At 42.9% G+C, this 18,564-nt stretch overlaps 1 protein-coding gene across 2 annotated transcripts in view; it reads left to right on the forward strand.

The window, feature by feature from the left end:
* The window catches only part of MUL1 (mitochondrial E3 ubiquitin protein ligase 1), a 174,395-nt gene that overhangs the window by 93,099 nt on the left and 62,732 nt on the right, over positions 1-18,564 (forward strand). For both annotated transcript variants that reach the window (XM_086922184.1, XM_086922185.1), the window contains exon 4: positions 3,576-3,696. In XM_086922184.1, coding sequence (XP_086778310.1) covers positions 3,576-3,696 — 121 coding nt within the window. The remainder of the gene's footprint in view (positions 1-3,575; positions 3,697-18,564) is intronic.

Raw genomic sequence — 18,564 nt, forward strand, 5'->3', positions numbered from 1 at the left:
ACGTGCTCAATCGCGCCCGCTCCCTTCCACTACAGGTGCACCTCCTACGGTGGGTCCCTACGAGGATCACGTCCGCCCGGGGGGGGGGGGGGGGGGGGGCCGAGCCGGAAGCGCGTACAAGTGTCCACGAGGCCTTGGGCCGGGGCTCCTCACTCCCGGCGGCAGTGCCAGACACCACACCGGTAGGCCCCACTAGTCCCTTACGCGGGCGTCTGACAACTCCCCCCCCCGCCCCCCCCCCCCCCAGGCCCACGGAGCTCAGCAGTCCAGAGCCGCTCTAGTGTCCCGTGCAGAGGCCCCGCATCACACAGCGCAGCCTGCGCCACTCCACCAGTCCACACCGGGGGCCCGAACAAACAGCTCCCCCCGATTTCGGGCCCGGTTCGGCCTGGCAATGCTCTTCTCTCCTGCCTGGGCCTCTCAGTGCTGAAATGTGGCCCGTGCCCCCTGGGCTATCGGTGGGAGCCAACCCTGGGAGCGCGTCGATCCGGGCTCCAGAGTGCACAGTCCCGGTCTCTCCGCTGCGCGATGGGAGGCCGCCTCCGGCGGTTCTCACAGTGCCTCCCACCGGGGGCCCGAGCAGCTGCCCCCCGAGCTCCGCTCTCCAGGCAATCCCGCCCTGCTCTCCTTACCTCCTCCGGGGGGTTCTTGGGCCGCGATGCGGCACACCGCCGCACGCTCTGTCTGCGCCGGCTTCTGGGCGTCCGCCGAGCGGGCCTCGGGTAGGCCCCGACCGGGGCTTCCGGTGATTCTTCCCCCGGGTGGCTCGGCCGCGCCACCGCCAACCCAATGACGGGCCCGCAGCTTGCCTCTGCCGGTTGCTGCAGGTCCGGGGAGCGATGTCGCTGTCGGTACCGGCTTGTGGCAGTCCGCTCCGGGGATCAGGCCGCCTCCAGTCGCTCGGCCGGCCTGTCCGCCATGTTGTATGCTCCGAGGTAGGAGCAGCTAGCTCAGTCTCTCAGGGGCAGAGGTGCCTCCCTGTGCACCGCTGACCTCCTCAAAGGTATGTTCGTATGCTCCTCAACAGCGGGCAGCGATCAGAGCTCTCGGGGGACCAATCGGGGCGCTAACGTGGCATTAACGGGGGTTAGGGACGAGGAGCCTCACGATCAGATGTCTCCTCAGGTCGCCATCTTGGCCACGCCCCACGATGAGTACTTTTAAACAAAATTTGAGCCTATATGAATTAGTTTGGAGAATAACTATTGCATACCCCATTATGAAACTCGTGTTTTAACTGGGTATTTAGATTAATCAATTCTTTAATACAATATTTGAGTTTTTACAGAACTATATTTATATTGTTCGAAATTTGCACATAATAATAGTTGCTTAGTTGCATTTCTTAATCAGAGGTTTTTTTTAATGAATTCAGACACTTTGTCTATTATTGTAAATAAGAATATATAAGTTTATACATTTTATATATTTTTTTCCTTTGATTATCAAACAGTATAATAATTTGTGTAATATGTTAAATTATTGTATTGCGTATTTTGCACAGTTTATATGTTGCACATTCCGATTGTCAATGTATTGGAATCATGGCACTGCGCCATTAATTCAACATAAAATGAACTGGTTAAAACACATACAATGGTATAACAACTAAGGGTTAATTGGGGTAGGCTATGACCATCTGTCGCCACCCCCTTTTTGGGCTCAATAAGTACCCTCTTCACTTGCAGCAATGTATCATGTGATCAAGCCTCTGGCTAGAGGCGAAACGCGTCATGTAGGCTTGCTGGGTGTTATTCTGTTCAAAGGAATAAAACACTGATTACGCACCAGAACTGGGTTTGACTTGTTCGTCTTGAAGGTCTAAGCAGAGTGACTGCAATGCAGGAGCGTCTGACGGAGTGAAAGGAATATATATATATATTATCTGTGCGGATCAATATTTAGCTCTGCTTGAAGTATGCCGTGCCCCTATGCTTTCATTAGTTCTCCATTTATGGTCTCTTTATTTATCTCACCATACTTTCAGCAGACTTTTATGACAGACTTAGTTGTGCTGTTAAGGGACGGTCAATGGTCCTTGTATATATATTAATGTGTAATTAGGGCACTATGCCATAATGTCGGTAATCTAATTGGTCACTGTGATTACACCCTGTGTAGTATTCTATGACATTAACATTTGGTTTTTCACGTCATGTAACCCTCCTTATTATGAGTTCTAACGTGCTGTCCCAATTGCTTTTCTTAGATTCTTGAATCTTAATCCCAATTAAGAGTTTGGATTGTATTGCACTTTTCACGTTATGCACTTTATTAAGGTTTTTGCACTTGCACTTTATTTGTCGGATTGATTTATCGATAAGTTTTTGAGTCAGCAATTCATCATTAGACTGTTTACATTATCGCTGACATAAAGTGTAAATATCACTTCCGTAGTATCGACCATGGTAGGACATTTATATGAATTATATACTGATAATCCTTGTATTTTATTAAGATGAAATTACTTTTTTAATTACCTGGTTTATTAGAAGGAATGGATCCTCGGAGGGCGATTTGTAGTATGTCTTTCATGTCTATTGCTGCTGACGTCTTGTCAATCTGTACATGCACTGTATTTAAGCACTATTATTGGTTCCTATGGCCATGTGATCAAGGCTACCGTGTTGTAGCCGCAATGCATCATGCTGGTGACGAGGGAGCAGTAAACCACCTTTGAAAAAAATCCGGACGAGTCCACTCAGCCTTTCATTCTTCTGAGGTCGATTAAAATGAGTACCATTGAGTTGGGTACCAATACACCTCTGTTTTTCAGCGCCAAATACCCTTGACCCTTGTGTAAAGATGTGCTCTACAAATACACGTTATGTTAAAATGGTGCTCCTTAGATGAGAGACCGTCTGTTCCTGACAGCTGACCGCAGTTTGACACCTTCAGCAAGTCTGGGCCTTTTATTCGGTAGCACTCTGCTTTCTGGACTGTTAGTTTTGCTTTCTTCAGTTAGAAGTATGGGTTGTTGGCTAATAAACCGTAGCTGCCCGCGATTATCTCACTTGTCATTGGGAAACCTAGCAGGTAAGTGACTGACTGCTCCCTAGTCCTGTCTATGTACCAGGCCAAGTAGGGAGGTGCAGTCATACATGCAAATAAAGCTACTTAAGTTAATATCAGTAAAAGGCAGTCAAGTATTTCCTAAGTAAATACCCGAGTTCCTAAAATTAAACACCAACAACTTAAAGAGTTTAATTATCATTCTTATCTTCCATAAAATGCTTCATTTCCTTATTTGCTCCTACAAAAAGAAGCACATGCTGTCCAAAGGTTTGACATTTTTATGTTCTCAATACTGTCTGTGTGTGTGTCTGTGCGTGTGTGTGTCTGTGTGTGTGTGTGTCTGTGTGTGTGTGTGTGTGTGTGTCTATGCCTGTATGTACTTACAATGTACTGTGGTTGACCAAATGATTGAATTGACCTATGTTTATGTAGTACCTACGTCTGTCCTAGGTGATCTAGGTTATATGACCTTATGCCATCTGGACAATGGAGTGTCCCAGGTTTGTTGACCACTCTACAGGTATTTATGCAAAACAATCTTGTCTCTTATTCTTTGCCAGGTGTGGTTCGATCCGTTAAAGAAACTTTGAGCAGCCAGTTTGTGGACAACTGTCAGGGAGTCATCCAAAGGCTGTCATTGAAAGAGCATAAACTGGTGTGGAACCGTACCACTCATCTCTGGTGGGTAGAAGTATTCACTTTCCCTTTTATTATGTGAAGCTTTTATTAGAACAAATCTGAGCTCGAAAAATCCTATTACTATTTTTTTAGCCCTATTTTGAGAAGAGAGACGATTAAATGGCCATTGTCAAAGATGTTTTCAGCTCTAGTTCAGGGGGTCGTCGTGCTCTGTATATAATACTGCACCACTAGTATTTCCCCACTATTAGTGGCCCTTTAAATTGCCGTTACTTTCCCACCCCGTAATAAAGAAATGAAATCTTCATTCTCAGGGGTCTTACTAATAGAATAAAGAACTTGGCACAGAAGCTGAAATATGAAAAGACATCTTTATTAAACTTAAATAAGTGAGGCTACGTCGCCCAGAAGCCTTAGCAACTGAATGAGGCAGTCTGAGGAGTACAGAGAACTGAGGCCTTATATATGCTTCGGGTTACACAACTCAGCATAAAAGTAAGGGGCAGTCCTTGCTTTTGCAAGCATGCAAAATGCCTAACATGGACATGCAAGATCTGCCAAACATTAGCCAATAGGACAAACACCCACTATTTACAATTGTCCAATCATAGGTATTATTACGTAAGGTATCGCATGACGACAAACCCACTTTTCAGTTGTCTGGCCCACCATTAATTATACAGAAAAGCCCAACATTCCTTCTTACACAAGCCGGACAAACCCATAATAAAAGGACCACAACCCATATCATAAACAGACCATAAAAGAAGGACCAGAAACAGATGAGAAGCAAGATAAGGGGTGTGTGCTTGTGCAACAAACTCAGCAATGCCCTGTTCTTGGATCCTAATCTCGATCAACTACTGGGCAAGGAACTGGCCTAACAAGGTCAGCTTCAGGCAACGGGGTCAGTTCACTCAGGTCATTCAGAAGTCAGCTAAAGTGTACGTGTACTAAAGACTCGTTCGGCCGCAGTCATCGGCCTATGTGAGGGCAACCACAAAATGGCTGCCATACACAAAATGGAACCCAGGGTTCAGAACGAAATCCCCAAATACATAGTGAATCCATCGATCTAACATGACGAAATCACTCATACTTGTCGCACTCACTAGTTACGGTTCGCTACTATCAAATTCGTAACAAAACCCTGACTTTTATAAAGTGGGTTCAGAATTCACGGAACCTCAGTAATTACCCAATACTTGCCATAGCAAGGGTCCTAGTAATTCCGGTGGGGGAGTGCAGAATATAACCGGGATTACATGCTTTTGGTGAATAACATTTGGGAATCTGTTTCTGTGCACATTCCTGAACGTTTGCTCCTGGAGTTTCACACAGATTTCAGCTGCTTTCAACAGCCAATATGTAAGTTCAAAAAAACATAGCTCATAAGGGGCCTGTATTACCAGGCCCATTGGAATTTATGGGCCACTCTGAATGCAATTATATGTGTTGTTGTTCACTAACTCTTAGGCAAGTACCACGAGTTGTCACTGAGTCCTAAATCCATGAAACACTTCTATTTTGCTCTCTCCACTGTTGCTTTTCAGAATATGTGAATGAAATATGTTCTTAAGATATTCAGCCACTTCAAAGTAGTGAGTGGAAGTATATTTGGACATCCCCTACACATGCCAAATACCAGCCTTTCCTTTATGTCACTGAAGGATCTACCTCAAGTCCACCAAGTGGGTTGGTGGGAACTGCTGTTATGCATTTATATTTGTAGGTTCTACTGGCTTTTTGAACATGTATTCAAGTTCCACCTCCACATGTGTGGGACGGCTTTCAGAGGAACCAGGCCAATTGGAGGTTACGGGACTCCAACTATAAGAACAAGAAACTTCCCTTCTGGTGCCTTGGGGCTGACCTTACTCTTGAACCCAAAACTGAGCACCAAGTACCCCTTTAGCACTTGAGCATCAGAGCAGCAAGATGGAGTGGCTCAAGGGTTGCTTATTAGGGTAGTGTGCAGTTCTACACAAACTTTAACGAAGTTCTTTTACTTGAAACTAAAAGATATTTTTGTTCGGATAAAACTAAATACTACACCTGAAATACCAAGGGCAAAAATAGTGTACACACTTTCAATGAGGGCTAATTCTACTTTGAAGTTGCTCTGAAAGGCTTATATACGGCACCGAAACACAAGGGCAGGGATGCACTCATTGGCCCCAAGGGCTCCTAGGGTGCAGTTGTTTTTCACTTCCTCGAGGCAGCAGATGCACAATGTGCGAAAGGGATCTCTAGTTGGCAGTAGTTTGCAGTCTGTCCAAGTAAGGACACTCCCTCTAGTCAGGGTAAGTAAGTTACACCCTCAGAATATCCAGTGCTCTCCTCCTTCGTAGCTTGACCAGAGCAGTCAGGCTTCTCACAGAGGCAATATGTAAAATTTTGGACAGACAAACACAGTAACACAGTGAAAAAACCACGAAAGGACTCCACACCAGTTTAGAAAAATATCCAATATTTATCTGATTAAAATATGACCAAAACGACAAACATCCAACATACACAACTCAAGACATGAATTTTCAAAGTTAAATAAGGTTGTAGCTGTTATAGCTGTTGGAAACATGATACCTCTGGCTGGGGCTATGACGACGTGCTTGGTGAAGTAGAAACCAAATGTTTGGGGCTGACTGTCACGGAGCGCAGGCCTGTTACGAAGTCGTACAGACCCTGGTCACAGTACCTTGGAAATTATGGCAAAACTAAGACATTGTGAGGTGCGGGGAGAGGAGGCGTCACTCAAGCCGGGGCGGATCAGTTCCTTACTGTCGGTGCAGGTCATTGCCACGTCGGTGCTCCAGATGGTGCGTAGTCCACTGAAGATGAGGCATCACTAAAGCAAGTGAGGCATTGGTTCCTGGAGGCGTTGCAGAGTTGCTGAGCTGGTGATGCCTGGGACATGGCAAGTCACAGGGGAGGTGATGCGTTGTTGGCAGCGAGGCGTCCGTTCCGCTGACGTTGCGGGGTCGATGAAGCGTCGAGAATCAAACCACATGGCGTTGACTTTTCTGTCACAATGCCATTCTGATCCTGTTAGACCTGTAGCCTTCGATACCATGCCCAATGATAAACTTTTGGACAGGATCCAGGCTCTCGGTATCGGAGGCTCAGTTCTAAATTGGCTTGCCTCCTATCTGAAATACAGGGATCAGGAGGTTTGGATTCCTCCTTTTGCAGCTGGAATCCCGGGAATGGATGTGGGAGTCCCTCAGGGCTCCATTCTGAGCCCCACACTATTCAATCCCTATATGTCCCCTCTAGCTGTCCTGGCGGAGACATATGAAGCAAAAATTATTTCATACGCTGATGACACTCAGCTCCTTGTCTCCTGTGACAAAGGGAAGAGCTTTAAGGGATCCATGATGAAAATTTGCCTCACAAAAGTGTTTGCATGGCTAAGATCCAACCAGCTTAAATGCAATCCGTAAATGTCGGAAACATTTTTTTTCGGCACTTAACTGCCAGACAACTGGAGACTCTGGTGGCCAGAAGACATATCACCACCTCTCGCTGCACAACAAAAAGTAAAGAAAATGGGTGTCTTGATAGATGATCGCTTATCTATGAAAGCCCAAGTCCATTCGGGGGTGGGAACATGCTTTGGTCTCCTCAGGATGCTGAGGATTTTCCTTCCACTCCTGACTTTAGACTACAGGAGATCTGTGGTCCAGGCACTGATTACTTCAAGATTGGACTATGTGAATATATTCTACCTTGGCCTTCCAAAATATCTTCTTCATCGTCTGCAGGTGGCCCAAAATGCTGCTGCCAGAGCCATTCTCAGGCTTAAAGCTAGGACTCATATGTCTCCCCACTCGGAGTGCTCCATTGGCACCCGATAAAGAATAGAATACGATTTAAAGCTATGATTCTATTCTTTAAAGCTTTCATTGGAAAGGGTGGCAAAGTACCTGTGCACAAGAATTGCCCACTATGTTCCTTCCAGAACTCAGAGATCTTCCTCTATGAATTTGGCCACAGTCTCTAGAATTTCTCACGTCCGGGCTGGGGGCTCCTCGTTTGGGTTCCTTGGTGTTCAGACATGGAATGCGCTTCCCGTTTTCACTGAGAGGGTGACAGATATAGTTTCTTTCAGGAAGCGTCTCAAAACTCTGCTCTTTAACCAACAATTGCGAGTAATCTACCCTAGCTCTCTGTTTTTCCTTTTCCCTTTATCTTTTCTGCAATTGTAGCCAGTGGTGAGGTCGACTCCAGGGACCTTTGTTGCTCCGGGATACTCTTTTGAGTAGCTGTGCCCTACATAAATGCTTTTATTCATTCAATGCTACACGATCCGACCACAGATGCTGCAGCAGAGTCGGGCGTCACAGACTTAGGTGACGCGGTGTGTAAGACTCATGCTATGGTGGATCTTCGAAGGCACTGCAGCAGAGTCGAGGCCTGCTTTGTAGGTCACAGTCGTAGCCTCGAACGGGGACCACAGTTACGGTGCAAGCAGTGGCGTGGTGTCGAAAAGCAGCGCCAGCTCAGAAGGCACACTCTCTTAAGTCGATGTGCTGCTTTCTTCTTGTTTAGCACATCAAACTGTGTGTCAGTGGGGAAGAACTCCACCAGCGGGCAATTTATTTTTCCCTTTTTTTAATGTTTTTCTGTCCCCTTTTAGGACCACTTCCTTCAGTGCCTAGAGGTGGTTGGGAGCAGTTTGCTATGGCTTTTTCTTTATGGACACTAGTAAAATACTTAATGAGCTATTACTTGCCTCAGCTCCTCCCTTGCATGCCCACAAGCTTGAAACACTTTTTTCTGTTGTGTGAGGAAGAGAGCTGGGAGTGATGGTGAGAGGAGCAGTGCACCATCTCCCACCCTCTTACATACCACCCCAACCTCCCTACTCATAGAACAAAATGTACCAGTATGTGTGGATTAGAACTGTATTTGCTAGGACTGGGCTCAGCTCCCCCTACTTCGACTCCCTTCTTCCTGAGTCAGTTACAGACACCTGCTTAGTCTTCCAGGGCTTCTTTGCCCAGAAGAAGTATTGGGAAAAAAGGAGCAGTGTCAGTGCACTAGCAAGGAGCCAGATTGCCACTTGGATTTAATGTAGACTTAGAAAACATCTATACAGTGCTGACTTTTGTGGGGCACAGACGCGCTGTTTTTCTTTCTAGCAAACAATCCGATGCTATTTGGATTTTATTTATCATTAGAAATAAAAAACTAACAGTGAATGGTTTCTTTCTTGGGGGGCAGATGAGCGGACGTCTGTGCCCCAGGAAAAAGCACAGGCCTTGTTTGGGTTCGTTCAGCAAAAATTCAAACCATGACCGTCTTTTTGTTAAGATGATGACAGATGCATGTTTGCACTACTGCAAGGATCATGGGCATTGGAGGTATTTTTTTCTTGCTGAGGTGCAGGCACACACATCTGATCCGCAGCAAGAAGTTTTGACCAGCACTTCACTCACGCCCTGCGTTGTGTGTTTTCTGGATCAATCTCTGGAAGGGATATCTTCCTGTGTTGGGTAATTTGGAGGGAGGTATCATATTTTGGAGACGAAAAGTGTTAATAATCTGTCACAATATTAAACAAGAAAGTTCCCTCGGTTGAATTCAAACAGTTTAAATCCCAGATTCACTCAATTATAGTTCCTCTTTTACTCTAATAGGTCATAATCAATACTTCCATCAATCGTACAGCATTTTACTCAAAACCCCTTAGTATAAGTAGAACCACAAAGGCACTCAACAATCTAGAAATTATTCAACATTACGGTGCAAATGTATATATATGTGACTCAGTTTTATTAAAAAAAAAAAATTTTTTGTTTAGAATAATTTCAATACACCTGCATATACCAGTCAGATATACATATGCTGCTTGTAATGGTATAAACTCCTGTCACAATATACAGTTCAAAATCAAAAACATCAAAATGTCATTAAAAACATATAGATGAATGATTTAATTAAAACCACAGAGGTTTATTTTGTCAACGCATTTCGGTGGATCCTGCTTTTGCACCACCTTCCTCAGGACAATTAAGAACACAATTATCTGTAAAGAATTTTTTGTTAAAAACAAAATCAATAGTGAACCTTGGCACACGTTTACATAGCAAAAAGTATCCATTATTCCATGAATGTATATTACTATTCATATTACATAATTACTTCTCCTCGGGAGGCACAGATCTTATCTCATCCTATGCTGTTTGTGAAGTAGTGAAGTAGTGTGGCTCACTGGTTAGAGGCGGCAGACCCGAGAGCAGAGGACGGCCCGGGACCAGGGTTCGATTCCCGGCGCGGCAGGTTTCTGGACCAGGGTCAGCGGACTCGATAATTCTCTCGCCTCGGTGCCCACTCTGATCAGCGATCACACTCGGCAACTCTGGGCATTAGCTTGCCTCATCTTCACTAACGGCCCCACCAGACCGCCGGGGATGCCTGGTCTCACCCTGGAGATACCCATTAAGGGACCATCTCTCAGGGAAGCCATGAAGGGTTTCGCAGCGGTCGAAGCGCCTTGGGACCCTCCGGGTAAGTAGTGCGCTATATAAATGCCTATACATACATACATACATACACTTCTAGATTTTAAACAAACACACATCTCCACACTTTGTCTATAACATGGACGTACCCCTACTTCCATTCACACATTTGTAGCAGTCTAAACATTCATCCTTAATTCTGTCTCTTCTTTATTGATAGATCGTCTTATGTGCATACCTTTGTATATTCCTCCAGATTCCCTGATCTTTACTTCAAAGGAACTGTAATCAGCTTCCGTCGTTATTCTTTCTTTAAGACTAAGGGAGCAGTTATTGACATATTTTATTTTCCCTGAATAGGTGTAACTATTTATGTTTTTAACCTATTAAGTACTCACCCTTGAATAAGGTACTTAGAGTATTTAGTATAATAACACTCCTCCATCATGTTATTATTATGCACGTTTTTCTTCCCTTATAGGTTATTCGCATAGACGATCCACCTAAACCAAGATAAGTAGGCCACTCTAGTGCTAGTACTATTGGGCCAACAATCAACCCTGTAAATCAATGAGTACATTAAGTATCGCTCACCCTTTTATATGTGGTGTGTTCCTTTACTCTTAATGTTAATGCGTGGTCACAGCGAGAACTTGAGGCGCTCCTTCTTGTTCCTCTGTTTTGGGATTAATCAATTGTCCCAGGTATACAATTCTGTGATGGAGTCCAAACACTACATTTAATTCTAGTAAGCTATCAGGTATAGAAAGCCAATATCATACTCTATTCGTCACCCTTATTTTATATACTTCATTTCTCCTTTCTTCGCAAATTCTGTTTTTCTTTTAAGACCCAATAACGCTATGGCTAGTGTATCAGCACCCCATTTACAACACGGGTGATAGTCAAAACTGTTAATTCATCATTTGCATTTCTATGCCAGCATAATGCTCCATATTAAGCCATATTTATGCTAAGGCTTGCGTTCATTCTTCCTCGTAGTCAGAGCGCTCTACTATAGCTTTACTGCTGCTGGTCCATAATAACACTCACATTGTTGTACATTTATTAAACTTTCTTATCGAGTCCACATTACTATAATTTAACAGCAAATGATACATAATGCCGCCACACTCTAATAAAAAATGAAAATGCCTTTATTCCTAGAATCAGGGTCCACATTACAGTAGCAAGTGTTTAACTCACGCCATGGTTCCAAACACCATATCTTCATGCCCTATAATGCCGCTGTTCTGGCCCCAGTGCTTAATCTAAAAATTATCCCCATTATGTTCTACAATGACGGTGCGTGTTGCAATAGCAACTGCTCTCTCGCACCGGAGGTTTCATAGCAATTATATCCACGAAACAACATCCTTCTTACCTCACGTATCCGAGGCCATGCTGTACTTTCTTCCAGATTAACGGGGCAAACGGAGGACACACTCTCCTACCGGTCTTTAAATTGCCTGCCGGACTCACGTGATGTCGAGTTACAGTTTGAGTAAATTGCATACACTCGACTTATGGGAAAAGGTGGGCGCCATCTTAGCCTAGTTAGTTTATCGATATCCACCGCTGCATCAATACTTAACACAGTATTATTTTCTGGCACTCATGTATATGATCTAATAGTTACTACATATTAAGCGCCCAAAATTGAACCTATTGTGATTTTAAGCTTTCCTCTCTTTTATCAGACTAAACGCGGCTGAGCATGATAAACAGCCACATTAACCCACACACTCTTGACCTCCAATTTTTTAATCATATGTATATTTTACGGATAAAAACCAGCACCCTGTTCCTCCTTACACCTCCTGAATTTTAAAGTTGTCTGCCTTAGCTGTTTGGCAACCATATTTAGATATCATAAGCCTACTGGGCACACTCATGAGCGAACGTCGAGTCTAGAAAATCAAATAATACAGAAGCTGTCCTCTCTGTGATCCAGTCAATATGATTATTCTTAGGGTTCCCCTGTTATTAAGTTGATATAGTAACAGAAGGGAGCTATACAAACTGATTATCTATACATCATTTACCATTCCTCTCGACTCTTCAAACCATATGTAAACGTTTTAAATTTACACATAAAAACTGTTCCCTCATTTTACGTTTCTGTAACGGCCGGATTCTCGGACCAGATAGGATCAGCTCCTCAGAGCACCTCCAACCCAGCCGGAACGTAACCACCTCCCTCCTCAGGACCCATCTGTCCAGGCACCTGGGTACCTACCTGAGGATGGGGAACTCGCAATATACAAGCTCATATCATCAGAAACACCACTAAATCTATAGGGATTACTAGGAATACTCACTGATTACTAAGGACGTCCATGCCCTACACCACATTCATACCTCATAGTCTCGCGACCACATGGGTCCAGACTAATCTACCCTGGGGCAGTTCTGATTAGTTACCATTACACACTGACCACAGTCAGTGCTCGCTCGGCAAATCGCAATCCTGCGTGCCTACACACTAGTCTGCAGCCCTAGTGCTCTCTTCCTCACAGCCTGGTCCACAATCCGGCAGACCTAAACACCAGGCTCACCCCTGGTGCTCTCTTACTCACAGCTCGGTCCACAATCCGGCGGACCTACACATCAGACTTCCACCTGATGCTCTCTTACTCACAGCCCGGTCCACAATCCGGCGGACCTACACACCAGGATTTCACCTGGTGCTCTCTTTAACGCCGCTTACCAACGACGATCACTTTCCTATGAATACCTTTGGAAGGAATCTCTCATTGGCTACTCGGGATATGATACTACAATATTAGGAATTACCACAATTTACCAAATTAGGAGATGTGCAATCTAGTCTTCACATCTAGGGGCCCCTCTCTCCCTCATTGCTCAGTCACTACTTACCTGACCGGGAATTACATCCGTTCATGAAAACAATGCCTGACTAGAAGAACAGGTTACCCTGATTGAACAAGAATACGAGGCACATGCTGGTTCACTAAGAACTGGGGTATCTTTATTACAATAACAATAAAATGGGAATAGACACATACACAAATCTGCGGGGTCTCTGTAACTAACAGGAACTGTAACACACCGCTGAAAGAAAAAGGATTAGACATATAGTAGGGACAAGGTTAATATTTAAAAATAAGGAAGGGTATCACCTGAGGAGTGTGGGGTCTTGCTCTAGCTGTCATCTGGGCTCCTCTCTCGTCTGTGCCTTAGCTCGTCTTAGATCCTCTCCTGCACTCTTGGACACACATCTGCGCTGATCACTCTGCACTGGATTCCTCTCCCCCACGAACTCTCTCCACCTTCCAACTTCAGTCTAATTGTTTCTGCCACTCTGATAACAGTTCGCTCCACTAGCTTCTTCACTCTGTCTGATTGTCTCTGTGCTAATGTCCAATTCACTCCAGCTGCTCCCACAGATTAATCCATGATATAACTTCAGTCTCTTCCAAAAGGCATTACTTCAGACTCCAGCTATTCACAACTCCTCCTGATAAGTAACTGCTTCTGACTGCTTCCTTCAGTTCCAGCTCACTGACTGTCTGTCTGTCTTATCTCTGTTCCAAGCATCTTCTGTCTCTTCTCCTCTGCTCCAACTCCTCTCTTTCTGCACTTAACTCTTTCTGATTCTCCACTCCTTCTGCAACTCCACTCCTCTCCTCTGCTCCAATCCAACTCAACTGCTTCCAGCTCAAACTCTTTCTGCAACTCCAGCTCAACTCTGTCTGCAACTCCAGCTCAACTCCTTCCAGCTCAAACTCTTTCTGCAACTCCAGCTCAACTCCTTCCAGCTCAAACTCTTTCTGCAACTCCCGCTCAACTAACTGACTTCGCCTCTGCACTTCACTAATATGGAATGCTGTTTCGTCATGGAAAGTTCCAGCCATCAGCCCGCCGCCCATCAGATCTCTGCACCACTCCGCGTCAAGGACACACACTCAGCCGGCCGACCCTTTGTGGTGACTTCCACACAGAGAATAATACAGCCTACCGATAAGGGCTGGCCCAGACCGGTTCTCTCCAAGTGGACAACAGCTCAAAACTAAAACATTACCTTTACCCTGCAAGCATCTCAGTTCTGCAGGGATAGAAAGCAAAATGGAGTCTCTCTAGTTCTGGGCCTTGTAGGCCTAAAAAGGATGAAATAACCCTTAGCTCTGTCAGAGTACCTACACAAACCATACCAATATGTAATATAAAGTCAGGACTACAAAGGACACATAATTATGTCAAAGCCAATAGGCACTAGATGGATTAGAGTCAAGAATAAGGGATCTATCATCATATAAAGCAGCTATCCTCTTCTAGGTCTGGAAGAAAGGGCTTAAAAGGGCCAACACAAGGTAAGAATACAGATTATAGATGTTAGCAAGCTTAAAGTCATCATCACTCCGAAATAAAGCCAAAAACCATGTCAGAACAGTTTCTTATCAACATCTCCTCCTCTCTGTGATATTTCTGTTTTTTCCAATATACACCAGCGTAATTCTTCTACTTTATGTTTATACTGGCTCCAATGATGGGTGAGTGGGGCATTACATTTATTGGTCCTTATAGCTGATCTATGTTTATTCAGGCGGACCCGGATTTCCCTACTAGTCTCACCCACGTATCCCCATTCGTAGGGACACACGATCAGATAAATTACATTCTTAGATCTTCAATGAAACATCTCTTTGAATGTATGTTCTATATTGTTTACTGAAATGTTCTGCCCTGTTATCACTGACTTGCATTTGAGCTGCATGGATATGTACCTATTATTTTACTGTTCGTGTCGATGCTTCTCTGTTGGCATCCACCTTTCTCTCTATACGTTTCCACTAATCTATTCCTGATGCTTCTATTTCTTCTGTAGGAGAACAAAGGTTTCTCTATTTTAGCTAAGTTCTTATCCTGCAAGAGACTCCAATTCCTGTTTATTATTTTTTAATTTTGTTACTAATTGTGGAGAAATTAGTAACAAAAGTTATTTTATTCAGCTCTGGTCTCTCTCTCTTATTATCCTCAAATAGGGAGTCACGATTATAGTATTTTGCTCTTTTGTAAGCCTGTTTGATAATCCTAGTGGGATAACCTCTTGTGGACAGTTTCTTTTTGAGATTCTCTGCGTGTTTTTCGAAGTCCTTTCTGTCGGAGCAGGTTCTGCGTAAACACAGAAACTGCCCGAACGGGATGTTATCCTTTTGGCACTTAGGGTGATCACTATCCTAGTGTAGCATGGTATTTCTATCTGTCGGCTTAACAAAAAGATCAACAGTCTTCTGATTCCCTTTATTCTGTATTTTAATATCCAAAAAATCACAGTGTTGTTGACTCATAGTAGAAGTAAATTTGAGACTTTGATCCCCACAATTTAGCCTTAGTATCTAGTTTACTCAAACCGGAACTCGACATCACGTAAGTCCGGCAGGCAATTTAAAGACCGGTAGGAGAGTGTGCCCTCCGTTTGCCCCGTTAATCTGGAAGAAAGTACAGCGCAGCCTCGGATACGTGAGGTAAGAAGGAGGTCGTTTCATGGATATAATTGCTTTGAAACCTCTGGTGCGAGAGAGCAGTTGCTATTGCAACACGCACCGTCATTGTAGAAAAGATTTGAGATACCATAATTTTAAGATTAAGCACTGGGGCCAGAACAGCAGCATTACAGGGCATGAAGATATGGTGTTTGGACCCATGGCGTGAGTTAGAGCCTTGCTACTGCAATGTGGACCCTGACTCTAGGAATAAACGCATTTTCATTTTTATTTTTATTTTTTATTCGAGTGTGGCAGCATTATGTACCATTTGCTGTTAAATTAAAGTAATGGGGACTCGATAAAGTTTAATAAATGTGCAACAACTTGAGTGTTATTATGGACAAGCGACAGTAAAGCGATAGTAGAGTGCTCTGACTAAGGAAGAATGAACGCAATCCTTGGCATAAATATGGCTTAATATGGAGCATTATGCGGGCATAGAGATGCAAATGATGAATTAACAGTTTTGACTATCACCTGTGTTGTAAATGGGGTGCTGATACACTAGCCACAGCGTTATCGGGTCTTAAAAGAAAAACACAGAATTAGCGAAGAAAGGAGAAATGAAGTAATTAAAATAAGGGTGACAAATAGAGTATGATATTGGCTTTCTATAACTAATAGCGTACTAGAATTAAATGTAGTGTTTGGTCTCCATCACAGAATTGTATCCCTGGGACAATTGATTAATCCCAAAACAGCGGAACAAGAAGGAGTGCCTCAAGTTCTCGCTGTGACCATGCATTAACATTAAGAGTAAAGGAACACACTATGTATAAAAGGGTGAGCGATACTTAATGTACTCATTGATTTACAGGGTTGATTGTTGGCCCAATAGTACTAGCTCTAAAGTCGCCTACTTATCTTGGTTTAGGTGGCTCGTCTATGCGAATAACTTATAAGGGAAGAAACACGTGCATAATAATAACATGATGAGGGAGTAATATTGGACTAAATTCTCTAAATACCTTATTCAAGGGTGAGTACTTAATACGTTAAAAACAATAATAGTTACACCTATTCAGGGAAAATAAAATATGTCAATAACTGCTCCCTTAGTCTTATAGAAAGAATAACGACGGAAGCTGATTACAGTTCCTTTTGAAGTAAAGATCAGGTAATCTGGAGGAATATACAAAGGTATGCACAAAAGACAACCTATCAATAAAGAAGAGACAGAATTAAGGATGAATGTTTAGAGTGCTACAAATGTGTGAATGGAAGTAGGGGTACGTCCATGTTATAGACACAGTGTGGAGATGTGCTTTTGTTTAAAATCTATAAGTGGGACCCACAAACCGCATAGGATGAGATATGATTTGTGCCTCCTGAGGGGAAGTAATTATGTAATTTGAATAGTAATATACATTCATTGAATAATGCATAATTTTTGCTATGTAAACGTGTGCCATGATTCACTATTGATTTTGTTTTTCAAAAAGGTTCTTTACAGATTATTGTGTTTTTAATTGTCCTGAGGAAGGTGGTGCGGAAGCAGGATCCACCAAAACGTGTCGACAAAACAAACCTCTGTGGTTTTAATTAAATCATTCATGTATATATTTTTAATGACATTTTAATGTTTTTGATTTTGAACTGTATATTGTGACAGGAGTTTATTCCATTACAAGCAGCTTATGTATATCTGACTGGTATATGCAGGTGTTTATAAATTATTCTAAACAAAAAAATATATTTTTTAATAAAACTGAGTGTTATATATACCTTGGCTCCGTAATGTTGAATAATTTCTAGATTGTTAAGTGCCTTTGTGGTTCTACTTATACTAAGGGGGTTTGAGTAAAATGCTGTATGATTGATGGAAGGTTTGATTATGAGCTATTAGAGTGAAAGAGGAACTATAATTGAGTGAATAGGGGATGGAAGCAGTTTGAATTCAACCAAGGGAACTTTCTTGTTTTAGTATTATAATTTACCCTGTTCCTTTGTGGTCTAAGGGTTGCTCTCTGTTTCTTAATATTAATAATCTGTCAGACATCACATTAAGTGTTCTGTTGGCTGACCAATCAGGGCAAGGGTGTTCTTGCTTGCACCAATAGATTTCTCAGTTCATACAGAATGAGAAAAAAAATTAGTTTTAATCCTTTGTATACAGTCCTGAGTTTTATATCTTTTATCAAATGAACAGTGCACCTTAAGCAGTGATTCTGCCAAATGTTATTGTTTGCACCAGTATTAGATGATTATCAGGCTACATTGCCTAGAAAAACCCACAGGTATTTGGTATTGACAGACTATGCATTCAGGGCAAACATGCTTGAACAACCGTATGCGTTTTTTTGGAAAACGCTCACACAAGGTGTGCAACTACCTGACAAGTTAAAATATTAATATTAGTTTTGTGAATGGGCAGAAACAATTTTAGAAACTGGAACACAACAGGAGCTTTTGTGGTCTCTAGATGTGACAGATTATTTTATATAATTCAATTGTTTAATGGTCATTCACAGTGCAGCTGCCAAAGTTGTTTGGATATCTGGTAGGTTATCTCTCTATTAACAGCCAAACCTATGCAGCCATCCTTAATGCTCCACTTCGTCCTTAACCATCTTACCTGTGTGGGTATTTGAGATCTCTTAAACAATCTGGATGAGAGAGATAGTCGTCCAACGTGCAGGGCCGGGGACAGTGATCTCCTCCTGAATAGATGAGGCAATGTGCCACTAATAACATTCAAAACAGCATGTCAAAATACAGTTAACAAGTAAGAACTGACTCAAACAGTAAACTTGATCCATACAATTAGCTAAACGATGAAGATCTATTAAAAAGTTAAAGTGAAATTCAGAATGCAAAATATCCATCTCAATAAATCGGCCATAAGACATAGAAATCAATTGCCATAAATGCTTTAAGTATTTAAAATTGAAGTACCACTGATCAAAATCTGAAAATAAACTAAATCCATAATA

Source organism: Lissotriton vulgaris, chromosome 5 (genome assembly GCF_964263255.1).
Source record: "Lissotriton vulgaris chromosome 5, aLisVul1.2, whole genome shotgun sequence".
Classification (NCBI taxonomy): Eukaryota; Metazoa; Chordata; class Amphibia; order Caudata; family Salamandridae; genus Lissotriton; species Lissotriton vulgaris.